This window comes from Heliangelus exortis, chromosome 2, assembly GCF_036169615.1.
Source record: "Heliangelus exortis chromosome 2, bHelExo1.hap1, whole genome shotgun sequence".
Taxonomy (NCBI): Eukaryota; Metazoa; Chordata; class Aves; order Apodiformes; family Trochilidae; genus Heliangelus; species Heliangelus exortis.
The window spans coordinates 141,728,817-141,746,214 of NC_092423.1; the positions used below are offsets into that span (position 1 = coordinate 141,728,817).

At 37.4% G+C, this 17,398-nt stretch overlaps 1 protein-coding gene across 5 annotated transcripts in view; it reads right to left on the reverse strand.

Annotated features, from left to right (window-relative positions):
• The window catches only part of ASAP1 (ArfGAP with SH3 domain, ankyrin repeat and PH domain 1), a 143,814-nt gene that overhangs the window by 58,786 nt on the left and 67,630 nt on the right, over positions 1-17,398 (reverse strand). For all 5 annotated transcript variants that reach the window (XM_071738390.1, XM_071738391.1, XM_071738388.1 and 2 more), the window contains 2 exons: positions 10,902-10,974; positions 793-938 (listed from right to left, as the gene is read on the reverse strand). In XM_071738390.1, the coding sequence (XP_071594491.1) occupies positions 793-938; positions 10,902-10,974 (219 nt within the window). The remainder of the gene's footprint in view (positions 1-792; positions 939-10,901; positions 10,975-17,398) is intronic.

Below are 17,398 nucleotides of genomic sequence, written 5' to 3' on the forward strand. Positions count from 1 at the left end.
GCATTCAAGTAATCCTTAGACAAATTCATGGAAGTAATACCTAGCAAGGACTGCAAAGCAAAGACTACTGTCCCCACATCCAGCATCTCAAAGATGAAGACTGTTTTCATGACCACAGCACAGAAGTTATGCCCCTGTCTTTCATCTCTCCCTACACATCTTCCCTAAAGATTTACTCTTAGGCAACTCTCAAAGCCATGGTACTGACTACATGGAGTTTTGATGAGACCTAAAGCATTTGTGCTTACTCTAGGGATTCTAGTAAAGAAATCCTGTAATATTGCTTATCCTTTACACACCAAAAGGCTTGGACATAAGCCCAACTATAAGAAAAATATAAAATTGAAGCTGCTAAATACAACAGCTATCAAACCCATGAAAAAATACTTCACAAGAAATGTGGCTTCGTTACTTTCAGGGTCCAAAAACATTTGCTATGACTACACTTTCATTATCCATCTTTCTGAAGTAAAAGGTTAGAGACAAACTTAGATGAGAGAAAGTTAGGGAATGTCTTAAAATAAGGTCCAAAAGAAGAGGTATCTGACACTGTCAATTGCTTGAAAATGATGCCTCAAGTTTTTCTTCTTATCTGCTAATTACAAATCAAACACAGTGAGGGTCAAGTAACACCCTTTTAGAGATAAACTCTGCAAAAATTAGTGTGGGGGCTTTTGGAAAAAAAAAAACAACCTTAAATTACCTCTATAACTATCATCAGGACCAAGAAGTTGTTGTATTTTATATTATTCTGGAGAAACTAGAATACTAAGAAAGTTTGAAATTCCTCACCAGGTTCTTCAGCAGTGTTGATAGTTCTTTAGTAAGCGTGGAAAATTTAACAAAAGCTGTGCCAAGATCTGGATTATCCCGACTTAAAAAATTACTTCCAAATTTATCTAGCACTTGTGCATAGTTTTCTTCATTTTGAACATGATCTGCAAAGAAAAATTAAGTCAGAAAAAGCTTCTCATATACAGTAAAAAAAAGTCAAGATTATGTATTGCAATATAGAGACAAACCAACTGAAAAACAGTACTTTAAAAGAAAGCCAAAAATTAATGCAATTGCTGAAACTTACAATATTAAAAAGAACTATTTAGCAAACAGACATATACATGTTTCTTTTAAATCAGTGACTTGAATTTTTAATACATCAACAAGAAAAAGTTCTGTAGTTAGTAAAAAAGATCAGTAGAAGATCAAACAATATAAGTATACACACTCATCTGATAAACAACGTAAGAATTATCTACTGTAATAACAACTTTTTCATTGTAATGTAGGACTATTTTTACAGAATAAATACAGTCAATATTATTAGATATAACACTAAGGGAACAATTCCAAACCAGACTGCTACTTTAAAAGAAGAAACATCTCTTACAGATTAATATTCCCTTCACATCTGCTTTGTACAAATGAGTCACCCCACAGGCTGGAATGGATATTGATATATAGCCAAAGTAGTGCTTCAATATATTTAACAGTAAACTGGAAATACAAACAGTAACCAAGAGGATGAAACTGAAGTCAATGGCAGTGAGCAAAATCCTTAACTAATGGATGAAGGAAATTCTGAATCACAGACCAGTGTGACTGAAATTATTTTCTTGCTTCCATTACTTTCCCATTCGTCATCTGTTTCTATTTTTTATTTTTATTACTTATATTTTAGCATCTTCAAATAGAAAATATGCCACTACAGACCTGTAGGACACCTCCATCTCTCTTAGAGGAATATTGTAAGCATAATTAAATCAATATTTCATTTTAATGAGTTTCCTAGTCTTACTAAGTTGCTTTCTGTAAGCCACAAACACAAAGCCACAGATCTATTCCAACTATAAGTTATGTGCAATAAAAAGGGAGGAGAAAAAGGGAGAATATTCACCAGTAGGTACTTTATTTTTCACCCAAAAGACCTGCAAGTTTTATTTTCTTCAAGTTGTGGTATTGCCTGAGGGCATTTGAATTACACGGGGAGGGGGTGGGGGTAAAAGGACAACAAAACAATAAAACTTTTTAAAATACAAAAAAAAACCCCAAACCAAAAAACAACAATCACAATGCTCATTTACCAAAACAAAGCCCAAACCCATCACACGAGTCACATTGAGGTTTTCAAAAGGCCAAATGCTTAACCATATATTAATATGAAGTTGTAACTTAAACAGTATGTTTTTAACAAGAATGAAATTGTTCTAAAAGCATATGGGTTTAATAAAATAACTTAGCATTAAAACCAAGGAAACCACTATATAATAATAAAATATGTTGTTTTGGTTTTTTTTAAATGCAAAAGCTGTTGCATTTGTATACACAGAAGACTATCTCAAAAGGAGCTTTTGCTTACACAGTGCTGAGCTAATAAAGCTCAAATGTACCCTGTTGTTCTGAAGGATAAAATGGAATAAGGTTGGAAAGAAATCTGCTTTCATGGAACCCCTGCCCTTGCCAGTGAAGTTCTTTGAACATCACCATGTTACCTCACATTTTGATTTTAAATGTTGTGTTGCTTAATAGCAACACATTTTTAAGCATTTTTAAAGGCATTTAAAAGCATTTTTTAAAATAATTTTGTAAAGAGACTTTAAAAGAGCTGAAGATGACTGTTTCCTTTATCTGTGGAAAGCCAAAAGAAATTCCCACTTAAAAAAGGAAGCAGGAAGTAGGTAATTGTTCCAGAACAATATAGAGGAAATTCTCAAGAATCCCAGATTGAAAATCACCTAAATCTGGAGATGAGGCTTTGATTGTGATTTAAAAGGAGTATGCCTGTAACTGCCACAAATATACACACAAAATTCAAGTACTGTGTAAGAATAAGGCACCTCTTATTGTACATAACTATCAATTAAGTATCAACTTATTTTTGCAAATGAAGAAGAAATATTTTCTGTTGAAGAGTTAACATAACTCCCTATGTGACCCAAAAAGCACACATATGAAAAAATTATCAGCAATGTAGCTTATGCTAAAATTCAACATATGAAAACCAACAGGCTTAGAGCAAAGAATCTGCTTTGATATCCCTGTAGGTGCTGCGTGCAAACCAAAAATGACTTCCCAGTGTCCTAACAGAATTTCCTGTGTAGAAAGTAAGCTATAAAGTGCAGGACTTCGTGTTTACTTCCTTAGATACAAATACTGTAGGAAGGACTTCAGTAACTGGAGAGAGACAAGACACGAACACTGGCAACAATACTTAGACAGGATGCTGGTTTGCCTTCTGGCTGGTGTCTTCTCAGTATCATAAATAAAGCTCAGTGCTATGATGAAAAGAGATCAGCTTCACCAGGCAGACATCTTCCTCCTCCAGCAGCTCCCCACGAGGTGCCAGAATCCTGTGCACCTGAGGATGGACTCTAGGGAGCTGCCTTCAGAGCTGCCTCCCTGATGTGATCTGGCAAAGCAACCTCTAGTACCTGAGCAAATGTTGAGGACCTCACTACAGAACTGCAGATGTTAAGAAGTGTGCTGGGCTGAATGCAGCAGTGATTTTTCCTGAACTGAAAGATTCATCTTTTCTTCTCCCCAACTCACACCCTCTACTGAAGGCAGTGGGACTATATTCAGGTCCCTTTCAAGTGGAAAACTTCATTCTGTTTTAACTATGAGAAATATTTTCACAGAGAATTTACCATAGATTTTTACAAAAGCTTGCTAGGGCTCGTTGCCCAGACATGCTGTGACAACCCTCACTCTGGCTCACTGAAATGTGTGCATTGATTGTGTGTTAAGAGGAGTAAATAATACAAATCCATCTTGAAGACACATCCAAGCAACTAAGGAAGGAACCACAGCCACAGAAGCTGCCAGCAGCCTCCCAGCAGTGCTCACCAGAAGCAGGGAACACTCTTGCCCTGAGCCCAGGGCTGTGGAGGCTCAGGCTTAGAACCCCAGGGCTGAGCCTAAAGCCTCCCTAAAGTTGTGCCTAAGGCCACTCTGGGGTAAACTTTTCCAAGGACAAAGAAGATTCAAAGCAGATTCCCAAAAAAATTTGTACTCTTTCACCGATATCAACAACATTAAGTATTATGTTTATTTCCTATCCAAAAGCTACCAGAACTTTAGCATATACTTCTGAACAGTGCATTTCATATCTATTTGTACAATGTAAGCAAGGCAACTGAAGAAAAAAATACAGAAGAAAGGTTAATGAACAGCCTTTATATACCAGAAAAAACATTTCACTAGAATTAAAGCCTCAAATTTTCTTGTCTAGAACAATTTTGCTTAGATCTATTACCCAGCAAACATTGGAGAACAACAGCAAAACAAGTTAAATAGTTTACAGAAGAAAAATGAGGGGAAAAACCTCCTTTCTGTCACTGATTATACTTAAATTACACCTAAAGAAATTAAGACTGTCTAAATTACTGGGAATTATTTCTGTATATCTGGATAAGTCCAAAACAAAAAACCAATCTAAAAAAATAATGATTCAGAATCATGATTTACTTGAAACTACTTGATGATGCAGTTATAAAACAGCTTTGTCCCACGGATAGCCAGAGGGAAAATAATGAAGGTCAGAGCCATGCTACATTTATGAATGAAAAAACATACACATGAAAAAAGATTCACAAATACTTTTGAAAAAGCAAAAAGTTGTCAAGGTTAAGAGAAAAAGAAGCCAGTTGAAATAAGAAAGCATCCTTTCTCATTTCATCCTTCAGAAAGCTGCAATCTAATGAAAAAATAATGTGAAAAAAAATATTTTACCACCATATTCTTATCTGGACTTGATAACAATAATGACTTCTGGACTGAGACAGCTGAATAAAAAAGTAATAAAAGCTTCTTTCAAATATTTCCAGAGCAAGGAGCACTGCATAGCAGGAGTGCAAGGTTCTCTAGATCATTATGTTATAACAGCACCAAGAGATAAGCCAGCCCAGAAAGATAAATTACTTTTTTTTTTTTGTATTTGTGTTAATTCTGATGTGAAGAAGTTCTCACGGAAGAATTTTCTTTTAACTCTGCTGCAGAGGATTCACACCAAAGCTGAGTGGTAACAGTAGAATTCATAAAAGCTAATGAAATGAGCAATGGCAACTCATAAAATTCCAGTATAAGAAAATAAAATAGGAAAATACATACTAGTAAAGTAAAGCCTCTTATTTATAACAGCCTCAATCCTACAGGAAGAAGTAGAAGCAAATATAATGGCTACTTTTCATAAGAGCTCCAGAGAGAAATGAGAATTCAAGTGTGTACTAGCACAGCAGTAATCTTAGTTCCTTAAGCAAATTGGTAGAAACTACAGAGACAATTGGATAAAAATTGCTGAAAAAGAAACACAGGTTTTATAAAAAGAAACTTTTACTTTACAAAACCCTGCCCTCCTCCCCATCAGGGGATCAACAAGCCTGTGAAGAGAGGAAATCCACATTAAATTATTGATTTGCATTTCTGAAAAGGCCTGCACCTAAACACGAAAAGTAACTAAGCAAAGGATAACAGGGATGAGACTCACACAGAGGGAAAATAAGTCAAAAAGATGAGGTGGGGGAAAGGAAGGAACTAAGAGTTAATTTTCTTAACAGGGAGGTCACCAGTGAAGTCCAGTATGGAACAGTGATGAGGTTCACATCATTTAACAACATACGAGTTAGGAAATAAGATTCATAGTGATAAACTCTGTTCCTCCTTCCATACAATACTATAAATTATCCAAGGCAACAGAAAAAAAAGAAAGCTGGCTACAAAAGTGAGATTTATCTGTCCAAACAGAGCCTTCTAACAAAAATATATTCATATTGGAGCTTGGGGTCAACCCTTCCTCATCCATTCAGCAAAGCTACAGCTCAGCTCATCCTAATGTAAACCAAGAGGAAGTTGCTCATTTCTTGTGCAGAGTCTACAACAAAACATCTGAGAAGCTCCAAAGTTAGGTAAGGCATCCCATTTTGCATGGCCAGTACAAGAAATTGTGCATTAAGGAGCATAACACACAACATGAACTTCATTAAAAAGGTTCTGGAGTTCTATCAAAACAGCACAACACCATTACCAATGTTTCTCTGCTTTCAAACATCTGCTGCTGATCATTGTGGGAGACCCTGTGCACTGCTCGTTCAACTCGGTACCTTTGGTCTTGCGTGGATTTTACATTTTATTTCTCTATTGTGTAAATTTTTCTGATTATATTTGGAAGTTTTACCAGGGAACTATTGAAAAAGAGATACTGAAAAATTTACAACAAAATTAGTTGTGCAATCTATTTCTGTTATAAATCAAACCAAATGTTATGGGAAAGCTGGTCAGAACAGATTCACTATTAAGTTCAAGCACTTGTCATGGGGTCCCAGTCAAAGATGCAATCGCAGTCTATCGTGACAGCAATCGACTGCAAGCCAGATAAGAAGAAAGTGGTGAGAAAGAGGCATGAATTCATGTCTCACTGGATTTCATAACTATTCCCCAAGGAGTTCTTTCTGATAAGGAAAAAAGAGATCATAGAATGGTTTGGATTGAAAGGACCTTAAAGATCATGTAGGTAATTTTTTCTATAAGGTACATTTAGAGATAAAATCAAACTATGAGATTTGTTTACAGATACAATGGTGACACAGATTGGTTTTCTAGCTTCTGTTGAGAAGGAGATGCTGAAAAGCTCACTGAAAAATTAATAACAACACCTGAAAACATCAAGTAACAGATACAAATTTACCCCACAGGCACAGGCTCTAAAGGAGCTTCTGCTGAATAGAAACTGATATTGGTGATAAGCATCACAGAATCACAGAACGGTTTGGGTGTGGGTCCAACTCTCCTGACATGGGCAGGAACAGCTTCCATAAGACAAGGTTACTCCAAGCCCCATCCAACGTGGCCATGAACACTTCCAGGAATGGGGCATCCATAACCTCCCTGGGAAACCTCTGCCAGTGTCTCACCACCCTCATAGTGAAGAGTATCTTCCTAATGTCTAAGGATGGGACCTTTCTAAAGGATATCATAGAATCATAGAAAGTCAGGGGTTGGAAGGAACCTCGAAAGACCACTGAGTCCAACCCCCTGCCAGATGAGGGTCACCTATAGCAGGTCCCCCAGGAACATGTCCAGGTGGGTTTTGAATGTGGAGGAGACTCCACAACCTCCCTGGGCACCTGTTCCAGTGCTCTGTCACCCTCATGGTGAAAAAATTTCTTATATTTGTATGGAACCACCTATGCTCCAGTTTATAACCATTGCCCCTTGTCCTGTTGTTAGTCACCCCTGAGAAAAGCTTTACTCCATCCTAGCACTCACCCCTTACATATTTATAAACACTGATGAGGTCACCCCACATTCTCCTCCAGGCTGAAGAGCCCCAGCTCCCTCAGCCTGTCCTCATAAGGGAGATGTTCTACTCCCTTCATCATCTTGGTCTCTCTGCACTGGACTCTCTCAAGCAGTTCCTGGTCCTTCTGGAACTGAGGGGCCCAGAACTGGACACAATATTCCAGATGCAACCTCACCAGGGCAGAGGAGAGGGGGAGGAGAACCTCTTTTACATTACTTACCACCCCTCTGCTAATGCACTCCAGGATGCCATTGGCCTTCCTGGCCACAAGGGCACATTGCTGGCTCATGGTCATCCTTCCCTCCACCAGCACCCCCAGGTTCCTTTCCCCTATGCTGCTCTCCAACAGCTCAGTCCCCAACCTGTACTGTCCTTGGGGCTGTTCTTTCCCAGATGTAAGACTTTAGACTTGTCCTTGTTGTAATTCATTAAACTTTTCCCTGCCCAACCCTCCAATCTAAGTCCCTCAGAATGGCAGCACAGCCTTCTGGGGTGTCAACCACTCCACCCAGTTTTGTGGGTGGAGCAAACTTGCTCACAGTATACTCTATTCCCTCATCCAGGTCATCAATAAATATATTGAATAGTACTGGTCCCAGTACTGACCCTTGAGGGACTCCACTAGAAACAGACTTCCAACTAGGCTCTGTCCCATTGACTACAACTCTCTGGCTCCCATCTTTCAACCAGCTCCTGATCCACCTCACTACCCAATCATCCAGGCCACACTTCAGTTTAGCTCCAAGGATGCTATGGGAGATGGTGTCAAATGCCATACTGAAATCCAGATAGATTATGTCCACTGCTCTGCCATCATCCATCCACCTAGTGACACCCTCACAGAAGGCTATCAGGTTGGTCAGACATGACTTCCTCTTAGTAAAGCCATGTTGACTGCTCCTGATAAACCTCTTGTCCTTGATGTGCCTGGAGACAGCATCAAGAATGAGTTGTTCCATCACCTCTCCAGGCACTGAGGTGAGGCTGACCTGTCTGTCGTTACCTGGGTCCTCTTTCTTGCCTTTCTTGAAGACTGGAGTGACATTTGCTTTCCTCCAGCCCTCAGGCAACTCTCCTTTTCCCAGCAGCCTAGCAATGACATCTGCCAGTTCCCTCAGCATCCCATCAGGACCACCCATGGATTTAAGGAGATTCAGATGCATTAACTGATCCTTAACCCAATTTCCACATTTCCAAATTTCCACATTTCTAAATTTCTGTGCTGGTATGTTTTCATGTTTCTACTACAGTAGATCTAAACATAAATCTGACAAATATGTGAGGGATGTGCACAACAAGCAAAAAATATTTTGGTGACATTTAAGCTCTCTTCGTAACAGAATAATGTCCTTTGTGGTTCGTAATTCATCAATGAAGAGGAACAAACCAAGACACCAGAGAGCTAGGGCTTTCTGAAGAATTGTGCATGAGAATTTGCATTGTGTGAATGTCACTGTTCAGACTTTGCTTCAGACAAAAAAAACCCAAAACAAAACAAAAATCCCAATGCCACCCAAGAAATCCTAGCTATGAATTTTGCTAGAGTACAAAATCTCAGCTGGATTACTGAAATGAAGAGAAAGGATTTCTGCTACCCTGAATAACCACTTCTTACCTGTCCAGATAGAGTTTTAAAAATCAAGCAGGTTTTGAAATAGAAATTTAAATACAGTCTTAGCTTGTAGCAAACAACGAAGTTTGAAAAACAAAATTCAAATTTTGAATTATCAAAATGTAATTTAGGCTTTCTTCTGAAATATGAAAACAGTCACCAAACTCTTGCTTGAGTTGATGCATGCCACTGCATTTTACAGCTGCTTTAGATGTTTTACATGAAGTTAAACATCAGTGAAATCAACTTTCATTACTGAAGCATGAGAAGAAAAAAATTGGCTTAGCAATTTTTTGTAAAGACAAGCAAAAGGAGACTGAGTTTTACTTAGGCCACTTTATATTTAAATTTATCTTTCAAAAGTTTCCTATGTATAACAAATGCTTTTATTCTTGCTCTTGCATTATAAGCCTGGTTTGTTTATCAATATTAAGAACATGAATTACTTCCTGTGCATACCTTCTCAATTTATAACACAGCCTATGACAACAGCATTCTGAAGAGGGAGCTAGAGTGTTATGTGTAGTGCTCCTTTTAATCCAAAAGAATTCATACTAACATGTACCTTTGAAAAAAGACTTCTTCAAAAAAGAAAAGAAAACCAAATGGCCACCTATCTCTGCTCCTTTTTAAGTGCAGAGGCAGCCAGTTAAAGCCATTAACCAACCTCCTATGGCTTTTACTCCATGTGACTAATTCATTATATAATATGGCCTATTTACAGGCATTACTCATATTGCATACACAAACCTATAGCTTTTATTACAAGACTCTAATAAAATGCAACCTCTCTAGTATCACTAGGTGCTTCAAAACAGGAAAAAACTTTCATGTGTTCCACTGTTTTCATCATCTTTGAAATTCCATAAGTATCTATTTTCAAATGGAAAAGCTGCTTGGAGAATCCAAATACTTTTATAAGCATAAAACTAAATACTCATGTACCAACTACTATTCAAGCCTCCTACCAGGCTTCACAGAATATAGGGAAAACATTCATCATCAAGTGAACTTACAGAAAAGATAATTAAAACATGGTGCCAGCAGACCACTATCACTGACTGGCAGAAAAGTTAAGAATCTACTACACATTAAAAACCCCACATGCTTTCATTAGCACAAGTTAATGGGACAGCACACACAAAGCAGCACAGAAACCAAGGGCACTCTGAAGCAGCTCTGCATAAGGAAAGTATTTCCTAAACTAATTATTATTGCTAGGGAATAGGAACTGGGATTTTCTAAAAACCAGTATTCACAAACACATGGCTACTAGAAGGTGCTATAGCTCTGCTACCCTACCTACCTTTGGCACAGTTTTTGGGAGGAACAGGTAGAAGGCAGGTATATTTTGTAATGTTTTTAAAACCTAATTTGTATGTTGAATTGTGTTTGATAATCATTTTACTGAAGTTAAACTGATTATCAATTTAAATTTCAGCCACCTACCCTCTCATCAAAGTTACTACTACAGTTTCTAGAAAACATCAACAGTGTCTTCAAACAAGCAAAATAATACTAAATCTTCGCTATTTGAACTAAAAAGGGAACTGTGTAATTTTTAATGTATATGTTATGAGGGGAGATCAAGTGTTGAAGAAACAGACATCTATTGATAGATAGATGGTTTTATTTATTTTTTAAGCTTTTCAACTAGTTCTCATACTTCACTTAGAAGTGCACTCCATCAGTGCAACCTATGATACTGTGTTTTCATTATTTTAGTTAAAGGTAACTGCTTGAAATGTCACGAGACCAGAAAAATTTACCCGTGTAAGTTCCACTGGCCTTTGAGGAGTATGAAGATGAAAGCATGGAAGAACATATTAAGTTCATGTGTAATCAGAAGCAAAGAAATGAAATGTTTAAATACAAACTCTTCTAAAGATATGCATCTCTTGTGGTATACACTTCAGCAGGGTAAATTGCAAGACACTTCTCAAACTTGAAATCAAATACTTATGTTCTCATGTAAACCCAAAACCAATGTCTTACCTTGCCCCGAACTATATATTGCTTTCACAGATTTTTTCACCTTCTGTAGTGCAGTTCTGTCTTGATCCAATGCCTGTGAAAACAACAAATAAGCTTTAAAGATTTATTTCTATGATCAAGAGAATATAGTGTAATATTTATAAACAAATTCACGAAGGAAGTATTTTCACAGTCTGGAAACAAATGCAGATACAACATATTCAGCCTGCAGGAAGGTCTGAGGTCATTCAATCCCTTCAGGATTAATTAAAGAACTGAACTGAAAATGCTCTACAGGCAGAGCAGAGCAGCAGTGGCTGTGCTAATAGAAAAACACTAACTTGGTTTTGAAAGGGACAAAGCATTTATTCAAACTGTAATGTATTTTGAAAAAAAAAAAACAACAGGAAGCAGTAGATGATTCTGCTACAGAGTTGAACTGTAGTTTCTAATACAATCCACTGCTTTCTAACTAATGCTTTCCCACCTACAGACACACATTATCACACTAATGTCTTGCCACAAACTCTGCAATGTCATTTCTCCCTACCACTCACAATCTGTAAGAAATCAAATTAATAGGTAACTATTATGACACAGAAAAAAATAAAATCAAAGTAAATATTAGTCCAGAGTTCTGGAATTAAGAACCCTAAAAGCCACATACTGGTACTAAGTGCAGTGATCCAAGCAATTTCACTATAGTGTGAGTTTTTTATATTCTGCTTTTATAATATGCTGTTCTCTGCTATCCATGGAGAACACACAGAGAAATTTTTATTTATTTCCTAAGAAATCGCAGGCAATTTCCCATTATATAAGTAAAGTTAGATCAGTAATCTCCAGTTTTAAAGAAGATAGCAGCATTTGCCCTATTATATTCTGTAAACAGAATTACTGCCAGGATAGCAGCCCAGCTGAGCCTGTTGCCTGATGTAGACCACACAGTTCAAGCTGCAGACACCTTTGGGTAGCCACACCATCCCTACAGCTTACAGCCCAGAGCTCCTGTGGGGCTGGCTGGTGGCTGAAGACTGAGAGACCAACACAGAACAGCAGCTACCCCTGCAGTAGGGTGGTTCCTCACCAAAGGGTCATCACCAGCAACTCTGTGGGTGAAAACTTAACCCATAAGCAGAACTTTTGCTGTCAAAGCAGAGATGATTGAAGTATATTACACTGGGCATTAAGAAGCTCAAAAAAACCCCAACCAACCACAGCAGGAGCTCCAGGTCAGCTGAAGTGTTCAGCACTGGAGATGGCCATATGTGAGGGTATCACTCCTAAGTAAGTTTGAGTGTTTTGGTGTATGCAAGCTTACAGTAGGAACCCATATAAAGATAATTCAATGCATATATATTAATAATTCTGCTTTCGAGTGGCCCAATTTCAACCAAGCAAAATATTACAGAATTTCATGTAGTATACAGCTGTAACAAAATAAAATTTGGTGTTTCTGCTCTGGTAACCACCATATCCTCGAATCACACAACCACTTCTGTGGTAGCCAAAACAAGACAGTCTGGAACCATAGAATTGAGGTGAATGCTTTTAATACTATTTATCTCCAGTTTTTAATTTGCAGCAGAACAATGGATTCAAATATTCAAACTGTAAGTAAATAATTTCTTTTGCTCCCAAGTACAACAGGGGAATTTTACTTGATTTCATCATGAAGGAGTTAATATTTTATCAAATTCAATAAAATATTGAGTACACTGTGTGCCTTTTAGAGACAGTGCACAGCAGGTGATTCTCCTTAGATTCCTTTGCAAAAACTGTCAAACACTTTTGCTTCTGCATGCATGCTATGCCAGACAGTTATTGTACATTTCTACTGACATTATCTCAATGTTCAATGATCAGAAAAAAATGACTCACTTGCATTTGGAGAGTTTGAAGGCAAAATAGTCTAAGAATTTCAAATCAACACTCTGGAAAAAAAGACAATGGCTAACGCTGATGAGGTTCAAAATTTTGTATTAAATTCTAATACTGAAGAAAACTGAACACTCAGGAGAAGAAAACGTACAGAAAAACTCCAAGACAGAACTTTTTCCTAAAGTTATCAATATAGGAGACCAAGACAAATGGACTAGAAAAATCTTCCAAATTGGATTTGATATAAATCATTAGTATGGGAGCAGGAGGGAGGGGAATATTTATTACTTTAAGAGAGTAATCACTGCACACAGTAAAAAAAAAAAAAAAGGATATCCACTGCCTGAAGGAGCCAGTGATCTAAAGGCAGAACGACATCCCAGGTCATTTTTTTATTTTTATCTTTGCAAATACAATCTTTACAGGAACTAGTTCTTCATAGTCCAAAATTCTCGAAATAACAAATCCATGCACACTTACAACTGCAGGATTCTAGGTGCACCAAACCTAGTAACAACAGGGGGTTTGATTGGGGTACTTTTTTGGTTGGTTTTGTTTATTTGTTTTGTCTAACTGTAGGTAGTTTGTTTCTTAATATATTGCATTCTTCTTGAATGTCTCTTGCTAATAAATCTTAGCTGCATTCTGCTGCAAAGAAATATGCTCAATTCAGAAAATGTGTAAGTGGACATCCTTTAACCCACCACAGCCCTTTCTGCTTGATTAAACAGAGCTCTGCACTGCTGTTCACACAGACAGGAGCTGCTTTCGTTTCTTGTTGATACTCTGGAATCTTATTTCATCTCAATAAGGGGTATTTCTATTTTTAGGCCATGCTCTGTTTTAACAGCTACTGAATTTTAAACCAGAAATTGTACTACTGTGCAGTGTATAAAGTACTTGATTCTGGAATCTATCTTTGATGTACTAAACCTGCCAAACTCATATTTAGCTAGATAAACAATTGCTTCTTTAGAGCCTTGTATCTTTTTATTCCATATAGATATGTATTTATTTGTATACCTTAGACATGTGTATATACCTTGGACCTTAGAGATCATCTACTCCAACCTCCCTGCTGTGGGCAGGGATGCTTCTCAACTAGACAAGGTTGTTCAAAGCCTCATCCAACATGGCCTTGAACACCTCCAGGCAGGGGGCATCCACAACTTCTCTAAGAAATCTGTTCCAGAGTCTCACCACCCTCATACTGAAGAACTTCTTCCTAAGATACAGCCTAAACCTATTCTCCTTCAAGTTTAAAGCCATTTCTTCTTGTCCTGTCACTGGATGCTCTTATGAAAAGTCCCTCTCCAGCCTTCCTGCAGGATCCCTTCAGGTACTGTTTTACAGTAATGAAAGGCAAGAGAGGCTCAAGAATCTGATAATCATGTTTACATATATTATTAATCCCTTCAAGGAGATTATTATCCAGAGTAGATACATTTTCCAACTGGAAAAAACCTGCTCATTTCAGATAAGAAGAGGTTTAGAATTTCACTCCATTTTTTGAGGTTTGCTCTCAAAAATTCCATACCCCCACTACAAAACCAATCCACAACAATAACTCTCCAAAGCAGAAGTTTAAAACAATTACAATATTATGCACAAGACAAACCCACAACAGAAGTTTTAAGACTATTAGAGCATGCACAATCTATATACTCCTGACAACCCTCCCCTATGTATTTAGAAATAATTATTTTCCTATATTAGAAAACATGTATAAAATATTTGAGGTTATACACACAAATGGGTATAATGAATGCCTGGTAGTCATATGCATGTGTTGCCACGACACAAGATTAATTATTTCACAGAAAGCACACAGATGATCTATGGACTTCAAGTGACTAAAAAGAAGTCTTTCAGTGAACAATTAACACAATAACCCAACCCTGGCACAGAAGTGACTGACATACTCTATTATCTGTAGTAGAAAATATGCTTGCTGTTTGCTCAAGTCCCAGTTACAATCCTCATGTGACAAAGTACAGCAATAGCACCTTACACAGTTATGGCTGTTCAACACCAGCATCAGTTTTTTTCACAATAAAATTTAAACTTGATCAGTTGGATAATAAATGCAGACTAGTTATTACATGCTACTGAAACTGCAACAAGAAAACCCTCATAATGCACCCCTGAAATACAACCAGAAGAGTCAGGTGTTGGAATCCTGTAGCTTACCCACTGAGAAATGATCAGACTGCCAAACTCACAATTCTGTACATGAAGTGATTCAAGCCATCCTTCCTCTCCTCCCCTCTCCACTCAGTTTGTACTATCTCTGACAGTCATGAGTACAAAGCCTGTTTCCAGTTGGCCTCATCACATCTTCATGACAAAGACAGGGGGAACAGATAAGAATCTCTTAGAGACACTTAATCTCTTTATGTAAAAGACAGGCACAGTTCAAACTTGTCCTGAATTACTTACAAACCCAAAGGATCCAGAGGACAGAAAGCAACCCAAAACATAAACAAGCACCTATCCCTGTAACAATTGCCACCAACATCATTCAGCACACCATCATTTACCAGCCACTCCCCAAGTAAGAGCAAGTAAAAGGTCTTTTTAAAAAATTGTGATTTCCATTAAAATTGTAGAACTGCAAGTGTTTTACCATAAACTAATGAAAAGAGCATCAGCATATTCAGCAAATACATTTTTCCAGCAAATACATTTTTCCAGAAAATAATACTTTCAGATAATGCCAAAGCTTAACAGATTCATCAGCTGAACTTGCAGCCTTCTGCTGTCACATAGACTGATGTAACCCAACCTCTCTGAAAACCAGCATGTGAGAAAAATCATCAGCCCTTCCGTACTGTAAAAGTGAGAGTAAATATATAAGCTCATGTGTATAATCTCGAAGAGTTGCAAAAAAAATAGTTACTAAATTACTGTGCAAGTATTACTTGCACTGAAGCTCTGTAGATTTTGCTTGTAAAATCTGTCTCTAAAAAGTTCTACATTGATAACTGCAATTTCTTTTGAAAATTGATCTCTGAATCTCTTTGCAACCATGCTCCTACCAGAAGCCTTTTCTGCAAGGGCATGAATGAAGATACTAATTGCTATCTGTGTATGATTGCTTCTAGATAAAATCAAGTTAGCATCCTAATAAGCATGGAGCAGATACTTATCTTGGGCATGCTCTGACAGATTTGGGAATATTTAACAATATTTTGGGCAGTTCCTTACTTTAATTTCTGTTTCTCAGTTTAGCTAATTTTTTGTATAAGGTACATTTAGAGGTAACTGAAAAACAAAATTGAGATTTGTTTCCAGATACAATGGTGAGACTGATCAGATCCATGTTCTAGCTTCTGTTTTGCAGGAGACACTGGAAAGCCCTACAGCTAGTGACAATACTCAAAAACATCCAGTGGCAGATAGGAATTTTCCCCACAGGCCCAGGCTCTAAAGGAACTTCTGCTGAGTAAAAACTGATCTTGGTGATAAATATCACAGAATGGTTTGAGTTAGTGTCCAACCCTCCTGCCACAGACAGGGACACCTCCCAGCCTAGTGCTGACACACTCCATCCAGCCTAGTGCTGAACACTTGGGGCATCCATAAATTCTCTGGTCACAAGGGGCATCCACAACTATTTAGTGCCAATGGTCCTTACCTTTCCACTGGAAATAACATTCCTGGAATTAGTCAAGATTGGTGGAAGAGCTATCCTTCACTATACCTGAACTCATTTCATTATACATTATATCCTATCATTAGAAAGCTTTACTATTACTAATCAGAAACCTAAACCAGCAAAACCAGTCACCAGTTTCCATGTCACTGCAGCAGAAGTTTACCTGTTTCTTACTCCTGCAGCAGATAAACATGCTTGCATCATTAATGGATAAAATATGGTTAAAACTCAGCAGCCAGCAAGCCCATTGCCAGCCCCCCCTGCTCCTGAAGATACTACTGTACAAACTTCTGTGCACACAACTTCTGCCACCATTAAAGCTGCACAGCAATAGAGTGGTTGCACAGAACAAAACCAGTAGAGCCTTCCTACATTATAAATGTTTCTGTGTTTAAAAGTCAGTAGTGCTGTTGCACTCCACTTTTCAGCAAGTCATGGAATATTGTCAGTCTTTTTTTCCTCCATTTGATCTTTTTTTCCACATTTGCAGACTGCTGAGTTAAATCAAATTGCCTTAACAGTCTAAGAAATAGAGGGGCATTCTGTACCTGTGCTCTCACAAACCCCTCTTTGCACTTTTTATGAAGTCCAGTGGAAATACATTACTTTTTTAAATAATATTTATTGGCTAACAAGTACTAGCCTACAAAATCATTTTTTTCCAGTATAAAAATATAGTTTCCTATAAATAGTATATAAATGAAATTTTTAATTAAGATACTTGTAATTTGAAAATACCCAGTGCATCATAAAATACCATTTTCATTTAACAAAATCTATTCTCAAAATTTTATATGCAAAATCCATAACAAAATGCAATTCAAGACAGTCCAAAATAAAACAAGATTATTTATTTTCTAGAATAGTAAAAAAAAAAAATATATCAGAAAACAGCAAATAGTTGCAGTAAGATCTTTTAAAAGGAAGTGAAGACGTCATGCAAACAGCATAAATATAGATGTACTGAATAGACAGCAGA